At 39.6% G+C, this 18,326-nt stretch overlaps 1 protein-coding gene across 1 annotated transcript in view; it reads left to right on the top strand.

Annotated features, from left to right (window-relative positions):
• The window catches only part of CRYBG3 (crystallin beta-gamma domain containing 3), a 114,093-nt gene that overhangs the window by 80,894 nt on the left and 14,873 nt on the right, over positions 1-18,326 (top strand). The window contains exons 17-18 of the mRNA XM_079921991.1: positions 962-1,088; positions 15,649-15,788. Of these exons, the coding sequence (XP_079778117.1) occupies positions 962-1,088; positions 15,649-15,788 (267 nt within the window). The remainder of the gene's footprint in view (positions 1-961; positions 1,089-15,648; positions 15,789-18,326) is intronic.

Raw genomic sequence — 18,326 nt, 5'->3', positions numbered from 1 at the left:
GGGCTAATAACAGTACTTACCTCAAAGGATTCTTATAAGGACTAAATAAATAATGCACGTAAGGGCTTAGCTGCATGCCCAGCACATTGAAAAACCTTTCGGAAATATTGGCTATAAAATGCTTGTTACGTAGGAGACGTGGCAGTAAATTTTGTCACAGAGCATTTCTGTGGTTATCTAAAGTTAACCTTGTATAGCTAGAGCATGGTTCTGGTGATCTTAAAATATAGAGCTAGAACTTAAACACACAAAAGCTAAAGTAGTAACGGTCAATTAATTTCTCCCTTGTGCCCCTTCTTTCCAAAATGGCATGTCTTAGCCAAGCTTTTGATGAGTGCTATATTGAAGATAATTTGCTATGGAAGATTCTAAAGGGTTCATTTCTTTTTAAAAATCTCCGCTTGCTATCAGCTATGCAGGTGACAGGTTTTAAATACTGTTGTGTGATTTTTGGAGTCTAGCTTCTAACTCAACCTAGACTGAAAGCAAACTCATCATTAAATAAGGATACAAATTTTTGTTTTCCTCAAAAGGAATTTCTAATCTGTTAAAGTACTTAATAATTACTATAATTTGATCCCAGGTTTTTATACTTGAAAGCACTGAATGAAGTTAATGTCTTTAGCTTACAGCAGATGTTTTATTTCAAATTTATTTAATAGTTGGGGGAATCTTGGGCAAATCACCTAACTTTTCTACCTCACTTGTTTCTACCTCATAAAGTAATGAGTACGTGGTGAAATAATGCATGCAGCGTACCTAGTCTGGCACATGGTAAGCAGTCAATAGGTGACAGTAGTAGCTTTTTTTTTTTTTTTTTCCAAACCGACTCTGGGTATTCGCTGCTGACCAGCACCAGGAGTTTTATGTCTTACTCCTACCCTGGCTCCCACTGCATGATGACGAGTCAAACTGCCAACTGATGCACTTTGACTGAATGTTCCACTGCTTGTTTTTTCAGCTGGCTCCTGTATTACCAAGAGGACATTTCTAATCGTCAGTGTGTGTTAGAAGAAGGGCTGTATGCTGACCTTACTTCCTGTGGCTGCCCAACATCTAGAGTCAAATCCCTCAAGCCCATTGACTATGTAAGTACTTCGCTGATGCATATTTATAAGACTTTTTCTTGTCCAGTTTAATTACCATGAATGATAACATGAAGTTGGAAGAAATAATACAGGGAAAATATAAAAATTTAAGTAACTTGCTTGAAGATTGTAAAATTGAGATTCACTCATGAAATCCAACTAATGAAAGATGGATTTTTTTTTTTTTTTTTTGCCGCACCGCGCAGCTTGTGGGATCTTAGTTCCCTGACCAGGGATTGAACCCTGGCCCTCGGCAGTGAAAGCACTGAGTCCTAACCATTGGACCACCAGGGAATTCCCAAGATTGATATTTTTCTTCTTTCTTTGTTTTTTTTTTTCATCAGAATGCAAAATTTAGGAAGTAGAGTAATATAGCCCTGAGCTTAAATGAATACTTTAACGACTTTGGGTGACATTGACAAAGTTACTTAGTTTCCTCATCTATAAAAGATAGTAGTACTTTGTAAGGCCACTGGGATATTAAATGCGATGGTGCTTGTAAAATGCCTAGCACATGGTGAGCGCTCAATAAGTATTAGCTGTTAGTATCGTGACTGTAATTGGTAGAGCTGCTTAATAAAAATAATAACCTGATCATTTTATTATTCTGCTAGATAAGTCACATGACAGCTTGTCTGCTACTTAGGTTTGCAGTGTTACTTTAAGTCACGGAACACCGTTGGTATTGATTTCAAACCTTGTTTTGGGGGAACTAGGGCTTTCCTGCCTAGAGTGTGCAGAGTTATCTGGGTCACCTTGGAGGCTTACATTTATAGAGTAAGTAATTTTACTCCTTTCTATCATATTTACTCAGAATTTTAAGTGTGAGAAAAACAGGATAGCTATTCTGGGACATTCATTCCGGGTCCCTAGTTAGTAGTGTCTTTGCAGAGGAAGTAGTAAGGATCTGGAATATTTTTAAGATGTCTAGTTATGATGATTCCCTAGGAGCATTTGGTCAAAGCTGAGATTTACACAATGATGACTAGAAGCCCAACATGGTGACAGGAGTGACTCAGTCAGATCTTTCAACCAGAGCTGACTCCAGGAGTGATGATCATACTCAGGATCTTCGATCCCAACCTCAGCAATGTAGTCTTTTTTTTCCTTAAGATTTATTATTTATTTTTAATTTTTTAAATTTTTGGCTGCATCAGGTCTTAGTTGCGGCAGGCAGGCTCTTTGTTGCGGCACACGGGCTTCTTTCTGGTGGTGGCGCACAGGCTCCAGAGCTCATGGGCTCTGTAGTTTGCGGCACGTGGGCTCTCTAGTTGAGGCGCATGAGCTCAGTAGTTGTGGCTCATGGGCTTAGTTACCCCGCAGCATGTGGGATCTTAGTTCCCTGACTAGGGATCGAACCCATGTCCCTTGCATTGTAAGGAGCATTCTTTACCACTGGACCACCAGCGAAGTCCCAGCAATGTAGTCTTATTTCAAGGCATTCCTGGAGAGAGTATTCTTGGTATCAGGGTAAAAATAGAGTCTTGGCTGAGGAACAAGAATAAAAATAGAGGCTCGGTCTCTCTTAGTGGCCTTTAGACACCAACTTGGAAAGACTAAGTGGCTACGATGCTTCCTGTCTATTGGAGGAAAACTGGATTTAAAAAAAAAAAAAAAAGAATGTGTTTTGGTCAGTCTCTCCAAGTATTGATAAGGCTGAAAAAGGCATGGGAAAGTAGTCTGCATTTACCGGGAAGGGAACTTTTTAGCAATTTTTAGTGGTCAAACTAGCAGACAGATACTTAGGTGCTCCAAATGAATGGTATTACTATTTTTGTTTGAGGAGTTACATTTCTTCCACATTCATGAAGTCAAAAATAAATAGTTAAAATTAGGAGTAAAAATACAGACAGAGAAAAGAAACGTCTCTACATAAGTTGAATTATGCAGTTGCATGTCCCTGGTTTGGTCCTGTGGAATCCAGGCAGTGTAGATGAAGGTGCCTCTTGGAAAGGATTTGAGAGCTATAGCCTTTTCACTTCAAGAACTGATTAAAGAGTGTATTCAGTTTATGTAAGGAGAGCATATAAGTTTTCTTAATGCCTTTACCAGGTATGTTTTGAATCTCTGAAAGGTCTTTGTTGAAGCCATGTTTAGGCAGTAGGTTTGGTGGTGAAATGGAAGGAATATGAGGTGACATTGGGCATCCCAGTAAAGATCTGCAAGCTGACCAGGAGGCAGCCTCAACAGGTAACATTTCCTTGGTGAAGTCAACCATGCTTCACCCTGGTGGCCCTGAAACCCTGAGTTGATCAGACCTAGGAGATTGATAGGTGAACCAGAAGGCCAACCTGGTAATTTTGTAGGAGGTGGATTCTAGTAACTAGAATACTTGAGAATTCTGTCCTGGGTATTTTTCTGCCTCTCTGGAAGAACACAGGAAATGGAATTAGTCATCAGACATTTTAATATTTGGATAAAATTAGGTAGATGAGTAGTTTACCTAGGCTAATATTCCCCACAAAAGAGACTCCACCACCCCACCTCCCCAGTTGTTTGTATTCTCCAAATTCTGTGTCTCCGTTCCTTGGAAAATTCTAGACACACTGTATCTATCCTGCTTCTCTGATTACTTTCACAGCCCCTGTCCCCCTACTGTGTTCCCACTTAGGAACTGATACGCCTTTTTCTATAGATTGGTTAATACTACTGCCTATGCCACAATCCAGTGTGATTCTGGATTCATTGTGGGAAATGTTACATCCAGCTGAGTTAACTTTACATATATATGAGCTAAATTTTTTTATTTTTGCTTTTATTAGTTAAAACTGCAGAATTATGAGGGTGTTGCTTGTAGTTGGCATTCCCAGACATGCTGGGACTTTTAGTGCTAAAGTGTCATAATGGTATAATATTGAGGAATCCTAACACTTCATCTTCATACAAGATCAGTATGTCTTGCAAATGACAGTTTGCTCCAGGCTGATTTCTATCTGTGCAGACATATGTTACATTCTAGAGGTCCATGGATGCATAATTTGCAGTCATTTTACAGCGAAAGGAGCTGCGAGCATGGTTTACAGTTCTGCTTTTCACTAGTGTGACCTTGTACAAATCACCTAATTTATTTTGACCTCAGTTAACTCACCTGTAAAGAAACTGTTAGAACAGGTATTTTTACAGGTATTTTTACAGGTATTTTACATCTTTACATCTTTACACTTCAACAGAATAAGTATCCTGGGCATATTTCTAATTGGACATGAAAAGCAATGTGTCCAGTCTTAGGCCTCACGTGGTCTGAGGGAATAAGATGGTATGTTAGCTTTCAATAAAGTTTTGCCAAATAACAGTCCCCAGAACAGTTGGTGAGGGGCTAGAGGTGAGTTGGGAACATTAAGTAAAATGTTTTTTAAGCATTGGTCTAGTCATGTGTGGGGTAACCTGCTTTTGTTGCATTTCCATGGGAGCAGCAGTCTTCTCATTACTTCTTTAGTGTCTCCATGGTGGCTTGGCATGAAAGTTGGCCTCCTTTGAAGTATAATCCAATCCTGGTAGCTATAAGCAGGCAAAGCAAAAGAAACATTGTAACAAGAGATTGTAGAAAAAGTTCAAATGAAATTTATGACTGTGATGACATAAATGATCTTAAAAGGTAGAATAAGAATTGGCAAGACAATAATTCATTCTGTGCAAGAGTAATGAATAAGGGAGGGGTACAGCTATAAATAGATGACTGTAAATCCAGCCACAGATGAAAGGAAGCAATGACTTTATAAAGTGTAGGGGAGTTTGGTTACTTTTAAATTTTCAGATGAACTTATATATAGTTAATAGCAGTAACAACTGTGTACATTTTGAACATGAAGGCCAACAAAAACCTACAGTAAACATCATACTTCCAAGTAAGATACCTGAAGCATTTCCTTTTAAATTCAGGCAGAAGACAATGGTCTCTACTATCACCACTTCTATTCAACATTATTTTGGAGTCCTAGGCACTTTAATAAGATTAAAACCACAAAAGGTATAAAGGAAGAAACAAAATTGTCAAGAATATCCACAGACAAGTTATTAGGATTAATATGAAATCTTTAAAAGTTGCCGATTACAAGATAAATAGCAATTAAAATATAGGATACTTAGAAATAAATCTAACATATGCAAGTAAGTTCTTTATGAGGAAAATTGTTAAAACTTTCTTGAAGGACATAAAAGATGGAGAGAGATTTTATAGATGAAAAGACTCAATATTGTAAATATTTTGGTCTTCCCCAAATTAATAAAATTTCAGGCAGAATGCTTACAGAATCTTTTGTCTTTTGCAGGGGTGGTGGTAAGACATGATGAGCTCCTTCTAAAATTAATTTGGCAAAGATAGGGATTCAAACTAGCCAAGATTATTTTTAAGAACAATAGGCAGGATCACTTGTCCTACCAAATACAGATATTGCATTATTCATCAGTAATAATTAAGGTAGTGAGTATTGGTACAAGGAGAGACCAATAGAAGAGTGGGATAGGAGAGCATAGAAACTGACCTTCATGAATAATGGAATTTGGAAGGTGACAGAAATAGCATTTCAGTGGGACTATTATGAAAGACAGTTGGCCCTTTACATGGAAAAAGATACCATTTGAATCTTGCTTTATTCCAAACACCAAAAATAAACTCCAGATGGATTAATGGCAACCTAAATGTGAAAAACAAACCTGAATGAAATGTACAGTGCCGGGCATATAGTTAGTAATTACGTAATATCTTTGTAAGGTGACAGACGACAACTCGACTTCACGGTGATTGTTTTGAAATGTATAGAAATATTGAACTACTGTATTGTGCACCAGGAACTAACATGGTGTTGTAGGTCAATTATACTTCAAAAACAAACAGACAAACGAACTCATAGAAAAAGAGGTCAAAAAAAAAAGAGGTCAGATTTGTGGTTAACGGGGTGAGGGGTGGCAGAGGGGGAACTGGATGGCAGTTAGTCAAAAGATGCAGACTTCTAGTTATAAGATAAATAAATACTAAAGATGTAACTTGTAATATGATAAACAGAATTAACACTGCTATATGTTATATATGAAAGTTGTTAAGAAAGTAAATCCTAAGAGTTCTCATCACAAGGAAAACAATTTTTTCCCATTTCATTTTGTATCTATATGAGATGACGAGTGCTCACTAAACTTACTGTCCTCCACAACAGTGAGAGGCCCGTGTACCACAAAAAAAAAAAAAAAATTAGTGCTGAAAACAACAGAAATGATCTTACATTTCTGGAGGTCAGAAGTCTAAAATAGGTCTTACTGGGGTAAAATTACGGGGTCGGCAAGACTGCATACCTTCTGGGAGACACTAGGGGCGAATCTGATTCTTTAACTTTTCCAGCTTCTAGAGGTGCCCAGCATTCCTTGGCTCATGGCCCTCTTCCATCTTCAAAGTTTATCACTTCAATTTCTGTTCTCTATCCTCTGTCTCTGACCCTCTTATAAGGACCTATGTGATTATATTAGGTCTATCTGGATAATCCAGACAAATATCCCCATCTCTAGATTCTTAACTCTTTTTTTTTTTTTTTTTGTGCGATACGCAGGCCTGTCACCGCTGCGGCCTCTCCCGTTGCGGAGCACAGGCTCCGGACGCGCAGGCCCGGCGGCCATGGCTCACGGGCCCAGCCGCTCCGCAGCACGTGGGATCTTCCTGGACCGGGGCACGAACCCGTGTCACCTGCATCAGCAGGCGGACTCCCAACCACTGCGCCACCAGAGAAGCCCTAGATTCTTAACTCTTAATCACATTTGCAAAGTCCCTTCCACTATATCAGCTAACATATTCATAGGTTCCAGGATTAGGATGCAGACCTCTTTTTGGATGGTGGTGGGGGAACATTAATTATTGAGCCTACCACAGCAAGCCACAGACTAGAGAATATATTTTCAGCCCTTATAAGCTACAAAGGTTTAATGTATAGAATATAAAAAGAACTCTTTCAAATCAATTGAAAAAAAAAAAGAAAAACCTATTTTAAAAATCAGCAGAGACTATGAATAGCCAGTTCATAAATGTGAGAAAATGGCTAAGAACATACAAAGGATGTTAAACCTCACTAGTGATCCAGTAAATGCAAATTATCAATAAAATAGTAATTAGGTAGCATTACCTTACTTTAGATACAAACATTGGAAGATCTGACAACACCAAAGTTTAGTTTAGTGGCAGAGAAGTGGGATTATTCGTACAAAGCTAGTGGAAGGAGTATCAGTTGCTATGAGGGAAAAATAAGGATGTTTGTTGCAGCATTGATGGATGAAACAAACTATAGTACAGCACAATCATAAAAGGAAATATATTAACTGAGGTTCGTGTGTTACTAGGATGTTACAGTAAGATATATTTCTGTGAAATTTAAAAACAAAGGATGTATAAAGATTCACAACTTCATCATAGTGGTTACTTCTAGGGAGGGGGGGAAAATTAAAATTCATCTGTACATGTTATGATTTTACTTGTTTATACAGTTTGATATAAATATAGTAAAATTCAAATGTATCACTTCTGGGTGCTGGATACATGATCGTCTAGATATTATTTATTCTTTTTTGAAATGTATTATAACTTTTTTTTTAAAGGAAGAAGACCAGTTAGAAAGGTAGGCCTGTGATGAAACTGATTTTCTAAGCCAAGTGAAAGAGGCTCTTATGAGGGGCATTATAGTTCACTGGAGAAGAGTTTGGTTTGAGAGTCTGACAGACCATTGCTTGTTAGCTGAGTGACCCTGGGCATGTTTCTGACCACTCTATGCCTCAACTTTCTCATCGAATAAAATGAGGATTATATGAGCTAGTGCATATGAAGCCTTTAGCACATGAAAACACTCAATAATATTATAATAGCTCATAGACAAGAATTCATATTTGTTGTGCAACATCAAGATTTGATAAGACTGAAAGTATTTATGTGATTTTGTTTTAAATGGACCAAACTTAGAAGATTCCAGATTAGAGTCTCATTAGAGATTTATGAGCCTTCTATTAGATTTTCATCACTGCAGATACGTTTTTGCCAGCACACTGTTTGGTATTTCTCTGGATTGGACTGGTATTTGAGGTGCACATTATGGTTACTTTCCTTGAATTCAGTCTAGTTGTTCTTAGTTTTTTAGCCATGGTTCACTTGGCAAAGATTAGGGTGAAGTGATATTGTTGGGCTGTACAGATACGGCTGTTCTTAGTGGCTGTTTGCTAGATATTTTTAAAATAAAATAACATGTTATATTAGAGTCTAACCAACTAACATTATCCTAAGGTAATATCAACACCTTTTCCATACAAGCAGTGATTTGAAACTCAAAGAACTATACAATGCTAATGTACAGGTCTGTATGTTTTTTTTTTTTTTTTGTATGTAAATAAATGAGCATGTTTATTGCCCAAAGGGAAAGAGCCAGGAAAAAGTGGAAGGTGGAAATGTCAGAGACAGATGATATGGGACAAAAGAATTCCCCTGGACTTGGCAACTGGAAATACCTGGAAGAGTGAAGATCTGGTTAAGGCAGATAAGGTTGTAAAGTGCTGAAAAGCAATAGAGATGATAGTAACTTTGTTACTCTGACAGATGAGGCTGCAAAGCCCTTTGGAGATCAGAACGTGAAGGGCTTTGTATACCATGAAAGGAAGTTTTGGACACTTCCTGTTAGAGGTCAGAGCTCAAGAGCTTCCTTCCATCTCAGCGTTTGAACTTGTTTAAGTATCCCAGGCACTTGGCAAATTATCTGGCGTGCAAGAAAAATTCAGAAATGTTTGCTAAATTGAATAATTTCTTCTTTCTTCTAAGCAATGAGAAGGCAAAATTTTATCAGATGCTTTGTTTTTAGTATTAATAGTCAATAAACTTTCCAAGTAGTTTTCACCTCTGTTCTCACTTCCAGAATGGCCTCTTTTTCTCCAATAAATGTGGTCTTTGAACGGGATGTTCCCTTTCATTATGTTTTTGTCAGAGGTCTCTCTTCCACCCCCGCCAACTCCCCGCTTTTAGTCTAACACAGACTCTAACTAGAGATATTCTGTGTGATTACACAAACCATGCTTCTAGGACCCAAACATATGTCCATTTCAAAAATCTTTTGACTATGTGCTTTCAAGTTATAGTTTATGTACTCCCTGGAGTGAAAGATTGAAGTCTTGGTCTCATGTTGACACTGAGCTAACCAATATAATTCAATATTTGCTTCGTCTTTAAAATTAGGAAAAGACCATTTGACAGACTTCATTCCACCTCAAAGACTTGCTGTATGGATAAAAAAAATAATGAAAAAAATGTATAAAGTACATATATTCTCTTTACCATCTTGCAAACTCATGCAATTGGTGATTAGGGAAACTAATTCACCCCCATTGTTAAATACTATTCAAGTTCACATTCAAGTCTGTATAGTTTTAAGAAATGTCAAAAATTAGTAGTTAGATTTAAACATTTTATCCAATATATATTGAAGATGTGTTGATATAAATGTAATCCTTCTAGCAGAGTACCTGTACCCAGGTCTCAGAGCTTCAAATTTAGATGGTGGACACACTTGCTAAGTTGATGGGATGGGTAAGAATGGGGTCATAGATATTACCCAGATGAGCAACATGAAGTCAACTGCTTCAGATAATGTCACACATGCCAATCAAAAATATTCTACATGATAAAATTACTTAGAACATTTTAGAACTATAGTGGAGGGGTTAAGAACACAGCCTCTGAGGCCATTCTGTCTAGTTTCAAATGCCAGCTCTTTTATTTACTGTGTGTGACCTGTGCCTTCATTCTTCATCTGTAAAGTGGGGATAATAATGGTACCCATGTCAAAGGAAAATTGCATGGATTAAAGGAGTGAACACAGTTCTACAATTCCTAACATGAATGTATTTTGGGATTTGGAGTTTTTCATATTTTAAACAGTAATATGGTTCATAGATAGCATATAAGACAATAACCCCAGAAAGGTTCTGGGCAACACCCCATAATTAAACACATTTCTGTTGCTGTAGCAAAATATAATCATGGCTACACAAGTTGGATAAATATTATAAATAGTTTTCTACTTATTCAGATCAGATTTTGTTGCCAAATGAATTCGGTTAAAAAAATCGGGATATATGTATATGTATATATACACACATGTATATATACATATATATATCCACCCATTCACAATCCCTTCTATATAGTTTGTGTGTGTGTATGTATATATGATGCCCAGCACATATTAAGTGTCATGTATGTTAGTTCTTACTATTACTGTCATTTAAAATATTAGTTGATGGAGTGATAAGTTTTCTTTTCATTTATACAGTTTAAGTATTCTTTTCCTTTCTTAACCACAGCCTCCTTTTAGAGGCTGTATCCTCTTTGCATGGCTTAGACTTCACCCAGCAGGAATGTCCTGTTGCTGCTGACACCTAAGAAGAGCCTGTGGCCCCAAATGGTTGGCTGTCTTCTAAGTTAGCATGGACTGAGGCCGAGAGATTTGCAGAGCTCAAATTGTAATTAAGTTCTGGTGGCTTCTGTTGTCCTTGGAAAGTTCAGATTACTCTGTCATCTTCAGTTTTAAAGACTGTTAATAGTGTATGTATACTCTTCCTACTTTCATATTTGGAAAATGTATCAGAAAAATAAGATTTTAACATAGTTCTTCAGTGCTCTTTATTTCTGAATGATTGCCTTCCTAACCTTTAGGTACATTTATAAATCGAGTACATTTATGAATTTAAGTACAGTTGACCATTGAACAACACAGGGGTTTAGGGGTGCTAACCCCCCCGTCTCCACCCCCTATAGGCAGTGGAAAATCTACGTACTGCTATTTCTGCCTCAAGACAAAGGAATTGATAAATGTCTCACCCAAGGGCAGGAAGGTGAAACAATTTGGATAGAATCAGGACTCGAACCCAGTTCCTTTGATTCCATATATTGTGATCTCTAATGAACACAAACTTTCCCCAACACTTAGTTAATTTAAAGAACTGTAAAATGAAAATACAGATACTAAATTTATTGGGAAAAAATCCACGTTCGGGTGGATCTGCACAGTTCAAACCCATGTTCAAGGATCAACTGTGTATTTATAAATTAAGACCATTTAAGTAAAAATAATTTAAATAGAGAAAAGTCAAGTTAAATATATATCTCAAACCTCTAAAGACGGACTGACTTTAAGCTTAGAAACAATAGTTGTTCGCAAATGAAAAGTTTGATAGATGGGACCACATGATGATATCTCGTTGTTGTTAATGGAAAGGAGGGAGGTTTGTCCATCCCTGTTAGTCATATTTCCTACTTGGTTAATGCAGTTGGTTTGTGTTCTTTGCCCATTTAGGTACTGGGTCTCTTAGAGGATCCTTACTGATTTATGTAAACTTGTAAAAATATCTTCAGTCATTTTCTGCAATTTGTTTCTCAGTCTTCCTGCATGATCATTTTTAAAACAATTTTTGAGATCCCCTCCATCAGATTTTGCATTGTTATCGTAAGATAAATTTCTAGGTACAGAATTGCTAGATTGTCTTTGAAATGGGGAGTGAATTTGATGCGATGTGAGTGATAATGGTAGTCTTTTAAAAAATGCCTTTGAAAAAAATAAAATAAAAAACACCTTTGTGGACATTCCACAAAAGGAAGGTGAAAAATGTACACAGGACCTATTTTCTTAGAATATCACTTAGCATTTAAGTTATATCCTCACATAAGATTTTAATTTTTCCCTGTGGAATATAAAAGAGTTACCTCATGTCAGCATTAAATGCCTGTAATGTAAGTGCCACTCTTACCACAGCAAACTCTTTACTGGGGAGAGTGTTGCTGGTGGTCGATCACGAGCCCAGTCCAGGTTCCTTGCCTGTCTGCCCTTCCTTACTAATTAGCAACTCAACAAGTAGAGGTAAGCTGAAATGTTTCTTCATTAGCTTAAGGGTGAGAATGTTGGGAAAAGTCCAGCAATAAAGTCAGGGGCTTATCTGTGGATTTTGACTGTCCACTAATTTTTGGTCACCAGTTTTAGTGGGTAATTTAGAGGCTGCTATTGGCTGCATTTCTAAACTACTACTGTTCTCGACCCTCCTATAAGGACACTTCTTCTATAAATTGTTGGCATGCTTCCAGTTTTTATTTTGCAGATAGCAGAAGAGGAGCCTGATCTGGTCTGCAGTCACTCAGGAACCTCAGTGACTTGAGATGAATTTCCATTCCTGACCCAGTTTATGTTGTTTACTGAAGGAAAATCAGTGCTCCCGGGCAGTCTTTTTATGCTTAGCTTACTGTCTGACTGCACACAGTGACGCTTACCTTCTTTTCCAGCATCCTCTAACCCCTCAGTCTGCACTATCTGATACCATAGCACTAGCCACATGTAGTTTTTTTAATTGAAATTAAATAAAACAAATTCACTTTGGTCACACGAGCCACATTTCAAATGCTCAATGGCCACGTATGGCTAGCAGCTACCATACTGAAGATACGGATATACAATATTGCTGTCGCTGCAGAAAGTTCCGTTGGACAGTGCTTCACACCTTCCGTGATCCACAGGCAACCTTTGCCACATAACATAAAGAGAAAATTACAACACGTTTTACCTATTTTAGAAACCTGGAAATTTCTCGGTATTCTTTCTCTATCTTTCCTTGTATTTCAGAGGTAGCATATTTCATCCTTTTCAAAGCGATCCTTTTCCTCATGGACTGATTCCAGTCAGGGGTTCTGCACTGATGGGACAGTGGATTGGACCTCCGCCTTCTTCCCTAGAACCACCCCTCTTGTCTTGCATCATTCAGATTCTTCCCGTTATGCTGCCACCTTCCACCGTGCCTGCCACGTGGACCAGCCGCCGATTTCCCTCCTCTTACCAAACTGCTCTAAAAAATAACCTGTATGCCGTCTACAATCTCTTCCCGCTTATTCCTCAGCCCTTTCAGCCTAGATTCTGCCCCTCGTCTCCTGCATGTGGCTCAGTGAGCTCTCTCATTGGTTACCAGCTGCCCCCTGGTCGCCAAACCCAATCAGCCTCATCGCAGTCACCCTCTTCCTTGAAATCGCAGAAGTATTTGATACTGTGGCCAACTCTTCCTTATAATTTTCTTTCTCCTTTACTTCTGTGATATGTCCTCTTTGGTCTCCTCTCTCCTAGTTCAGTCACCTCCACAGGCCTGCCTTTTATCATCACCCGCTTCGTTTGTCAGCGCAGTTCTGTCCTCCTGTCATTTCCATTTTCTTACCCATAACTGGCTCCAGTTATTACCCAGATTCTGAGAGTTCCCAGATTATCATCCCTACATTCGATCTTCTCCCTGAACTCCAGATCAGAAGGTCCAGTGTTCATTGGACATTTCTGCTAGGATTATTCTGTCTCTATCTCAACCTTCAAACCTCCAGTTCTCAATATAAGTTCTCAGCTGCGGGGCGTATTTCCTCTCCAGATTTTCTTATAATTAGTGTTGACTCTTGAACAACATGGGGGTTAGGGGTGCCGACCCTCCGCACATTTGAAAATCAGCGTGTGCCTTTACTGGTGGCCCTCCATTTCCGAGGTTCCACATCCAAGGATTCAACCAACCTCAGACTGTGTAGGATGTATTTATTGAAAAAAATCCCTGTACAATTGGATCTGTGCAGTTCAAACCCTTGTTGTTCACGGGTTGACTCTGTACCACCGTGCCCCCAGCCCCACTCTCGCACATGTTTTTTCTCACTTTCTCATTCCATCTGTTTGTCTCACTTGGTCTCTCTCATCACTGCGATAGTTTTTCTGGCCATCCCTTATTCGCCAATCCTAACCTTCCAACACCCCCCCCCACCACCACCACCACCTCCTGTTTTAGGTCTGACTCTTCTTCTTTGGCCTGGGGGATTCTTCCCCTGTACTGATACTTGCATTCTTTCTTTTCTTCACTCATGTTGTTGCCAGATAAGTTTTCTGAAGTCCATTTAAAGAAAAATATGTGCAAACACATTTACATGCAAACATAGGCATAATAATTACCAATTTAAATTTTTGAATAAATATTTCCATGGTTCAAAAATCCAAAAGGAACCAAAAGGCATGCAGGGAAAAACTTGGCTCCCACTTGGGCCTTTTATCTTCTCAGATCCTAGTTTCCTGACAGACATATTCGCCATGGAGTAGTTTTATATTGATTTTTTTAAGGAAAATTTTAATGCATATAAAGCACATGTTATATGTGTGTGTACATAAATTTTCCCTTCTCTACACAAATGGCAGCATAAGAAATGTGCTCTTCTGCACTACTCTTTGTCTTTGCCACGAAAGAACATATCTTAGAGATCTTTCGTAACAATCTCATTCTTTTGTACAGCTGTATAGAATTCCTCCACAATTTACTTAACCCGTGCCCACTTGATGGACATTTAAGTCATTCTCCATCCTTTGCTATTCCAAACACTGCTGCCAGGAATAACACTTCGATAAGTCATTTTGCTCTTATGCAAGTGTATCTACAGGTCACTTGTGAGAGCTGGTCGTTGGACTGTTTATTTACTGTTCTCTGAACGTCCACAGTCCCTGTCCCCAGTGCTCTGCTTCTCATGTACCAACTTACACATAGTTCAGCCCCTTCCTACTCCTCCGCCCAAAAGCCTTCAAGGACTCCCTGTTGGCAGTACATCTGTCTCTGCCCTGTCAGTGTAAAGGAGAAGCAGGCAACTCAATACACAGTAGCAAACAGTGGGAGCACTCGGCACTGTTTCTTGTTGGACTCTGTGTTCTAGCTACATACGTCTACCTGCTGTTTCCCTAACGTGGCCCGTGCCTTTCTGTCTCCCTTCTTTGCACAGAGTGCCTTCCCTTTATTCTCCGTAGGCCTCTCCAGATCCGTGGCATCTTTGGAGACTGAGCTCCTACACCACCGTGTCTGTGAAGCTTCCTTGATTCCTGCACCCTTCTGCTAGAAAGAGTCTGGGCTTCCCCTGGGTACTTTCATAGGGCATATCCTTCTCTGCCCTGGATTACATGCCGATATCCGTGCAATTCTTCTAGTTTAGCTTCTAGTTAGTAATGCCCCAGACATAAGGATGGTGACTTGTTTTGATTTCTCATCCCCCAGAAGTTGCCTAACATGGTGTCTTGTATATACCAATGAATGAGAAAGAGCAAAGTTGATTCTATTCTTGTCTGACGTGAGGGTTGGGGGAATACTTAAGAGCCTAGAGCCAAGAAGTCTTGTATTCTCAGTGACTGCTCCTGTGACCTCCTGGGAAATGCGAGTTCTGTTCCATTCTATGTTTATTCTATGGCCAGCTAAAAGCATTGGCAGGACCAAAAATGCGGTCTGTATTACAGCACAACCAGACCTTAATATGTGATTGGAACCAGGTCTCCATTTTTATTATGACAGCGAGACTCCTTTTTTCAAGCTTCAATTATTTACAAAAAAATTGAATAAAAATTATTTATGGAATCTAGTCTCACCACTGCAGCTTTGACTGTAAGGCCATTAGAGGGTAGAGCAGTAAACTGCATATGAAACCGTGGATCCAGGGTACCCTGCGTTCTAACTGGGATGTCACTGAGGTGTGGCCACTGTGTATGGTGATGTTTTCTCTTTTCTGTGCTGTTAGGTTTTCGAAGAACCCTCCATTAGCCTTTTTGCTCTGGAACATTGTGAGGGGAGAGAGTTACATCTAGAAGAGGCTGTGAACTCTGTTCTGAACAAGGACCTGCACTTCTACACCCAGTCTGTGTGGGTAAAAAGTGGACTGTAAGTATGGGACAAGGGCCTGGCCTGCTTCAGTCACTCTTGTAGGACAGAGTTGCACGGTTGCTTTTTATTCCCCCACAGCTGCTGTTACTTGGTCTGATGGTACTCTTACTCCTTCTTTTCTCTCTCCATGTAATAATAGTAGTTTCTCTCAAATAAGAGAAGACAGTGGACTGTGTCCAGTATGAAGTAGCAGGCAGTGGTCTGGGAGAAGAGCCTGCTGCGAGAGAAGGGCTGCCACGTGTTCAGAACATGTGTCCTAGAGAAGGTGGACCAGATGACCGTAGCAATTTGAGCCCACTTTCCTTTCAGAAGAAACCTAATTAAACCAGCCGCTTTGACTGGTTGAGACCATTGCCTGCTTATGACAAGTGACTAAAACTAATAGGGTTTTTTTGTATTTTGATTTGACATCTTGCTTATTCTAGAGCTGTTTGCTCCAAGGCAGTTATTTTCAGGCTGGATGTCCTGGCTGACCCAGCCCACCTACCAGCGTTGCTGTTCATTCAGGATGTCAGTCAGGGTGGATCCAGGTCTTGCAGGGCCTGCACTTTTACAATCTAGGGAGGTGACTCTAAGAAAAGAAATAAAAAATGATGGGTATGAACTTCATTAGGTATGAACTTGCAAATTTATTCAGAACAGAAATGGTAAGTGGCCTGCAAGGGAGGGGCCCTGAAGCTGAAGCTCTAATGCTTCCTAGAAAATCTACATCTCAGGCCATTTCTGAGAGTGGCTGTCAGCCTGCCCCTCCTCCTGTACCTTTGGTGTTTAGGTACCAAAAGTCATCTGAAAGAACACACATTGCTCTCAGTGATTAATATAAAGATGCCTATTTTTATGTCTTATGACTTTGAAATTGTGTGATAATCAACTCTCCTTGTTAAACTATCTTGGGGATAATGAAAGACAAAGCTGAGACTATAAGTTGATTTGAAAACTGAGTTAACTATTATAATAAGTGGTTTCTGTATCATTCACGTGTACAGCAGTTTAAACTTTCTTCTGCAAAGCATTTCACATGGTTTGACGTTTATTAAACATAAATTGCTTTACTCTCTCTAAGCATAATAATCCCTATATTATATTCCAGTATATCCTTTACCACTTAACTAACTCTGAACTGAATTCTACATCCCTGTGAAAGTTAGGACTTTCACAGCAGTTTTTTTAACAATAAATTTATTTATTTTTGGCTGCGTTGGGTCTTCATTGTTGCGTGTGGGCTTTTTCTAGTTGTGGCAAGCGGGGGCCACCCTTCCTTGCGGTGCACGTGCTTCTCATTGCAGTAGCTTCTCTTGTTGCGGAGCATGGGCTCTCGGCGTGCAGGCTCAGTAGTTGTGGGATCTTCCTGGACCCAGGGATCGAACCCGTGTCCCCTGCATTGGCAGGTGGATTCTTAACCACTGCACCACCAGGGAACTCCCTTACAGCTTTTTTATACATTTCTTTTCTTTACATTTCTAAGTGGAACCGATGGTTACTGACTCACTTCTGGAAATTTCTCACGAGCTTATTTCACTCTTTTGTAGAAAACTGCTGCCATTTTACCGTAACATACTTATTGCTTCTCTTTAGTTTATTATGTACCTCCTCTCACTGTTCTGGATTCTCTGACAGAGAATTGGTACATGGAGTAAGGACTAGTGAAGGCTGTCTGAAGGTTTTCCTAGGCCACAGATGGCTCCCAGAATGCCACTTAATGCACAGCCAGCTGCCCTCAGTGACAAGTTTTGTTTTGTTCTGTTTAATCCCTGTATTATGCCACATCTCTGATCTGTGGTGGTAATGGGGGCCAAGTTAATGCTTTTCAACTGTGAAATTCATTAGATTAATATATAATGAGGTATAGTTTATTGAAACCTTGCCTAGGTTTTATAACTGAGACATCCCTGCCTGTCTAAAAAGAACCTGCAAAGCTGGAGAGGTAGCTCAGCCCCTCCATGGTCATGCTGTCCTGACTCTGCACCAACCTGATGGTTTATTTAGATTGTGTTGGCAAGAAGGGGTAGAGGGAAGGTCATATGCCTTGTTCATCCATTCATAATTTAGCCAAGCCTGATCTTGGCTGTGGAGAGCAGGAGGCTTCGTCTGAACCAAGCAAGGCAGCCACCTCGTCTTCATGCCTACTTTCTGAAAGCACCATATGCCATGACCTGGAGTCCTGCTGAGAATTTCAGATCCTCCTGGCAGTCCCAGCTTATTCTCCTTAGTTTGATAACCACCTCAAGCAGGGCTCAGCAAACCTTTTCAGTAGGGGCCAGGTGGTCTTTTCAGTTTGTTGGCTATCCTGACTCTGTCACAAGCATTCAACCTGCCATTGTGGTGCTGAAGCAGCCGAGGCCAATCCGGAAAGGAATGGGCGTGACTGTGTGCCACTGAATGAGTCTCCAGGCTCCAGACACTCACCTTGAGGCCCTGCACACTTTGACACCCTGTAACTTGGCCCGATTTGAAGGCCCCTGGGGTACTGAGAAGTATTTGCAAAGGAGCTAGACCTTGAAGTAAGGGTTCAGACCAGATTTCTGTGGATAATTT

The sequence above is a fragment of the Stenella coeruleoalba genome (genome assembly GCF_951394435.1).
Source record: "Stenella coeruleoalba genome assembly, chromosome: 5".
Classification (NCBI taxonomy): domain Eukaryota; kingdom Metazoa; phylum Chordata; class Mammalia; order Artiodactyla; family Delphinidae; genus Stenella; species Stenella coeruleoalba.
Note: the sequence above shows the minus strand (reverse complement) of the source record. Positions and strands in the feature narration are given on the sequence as shown.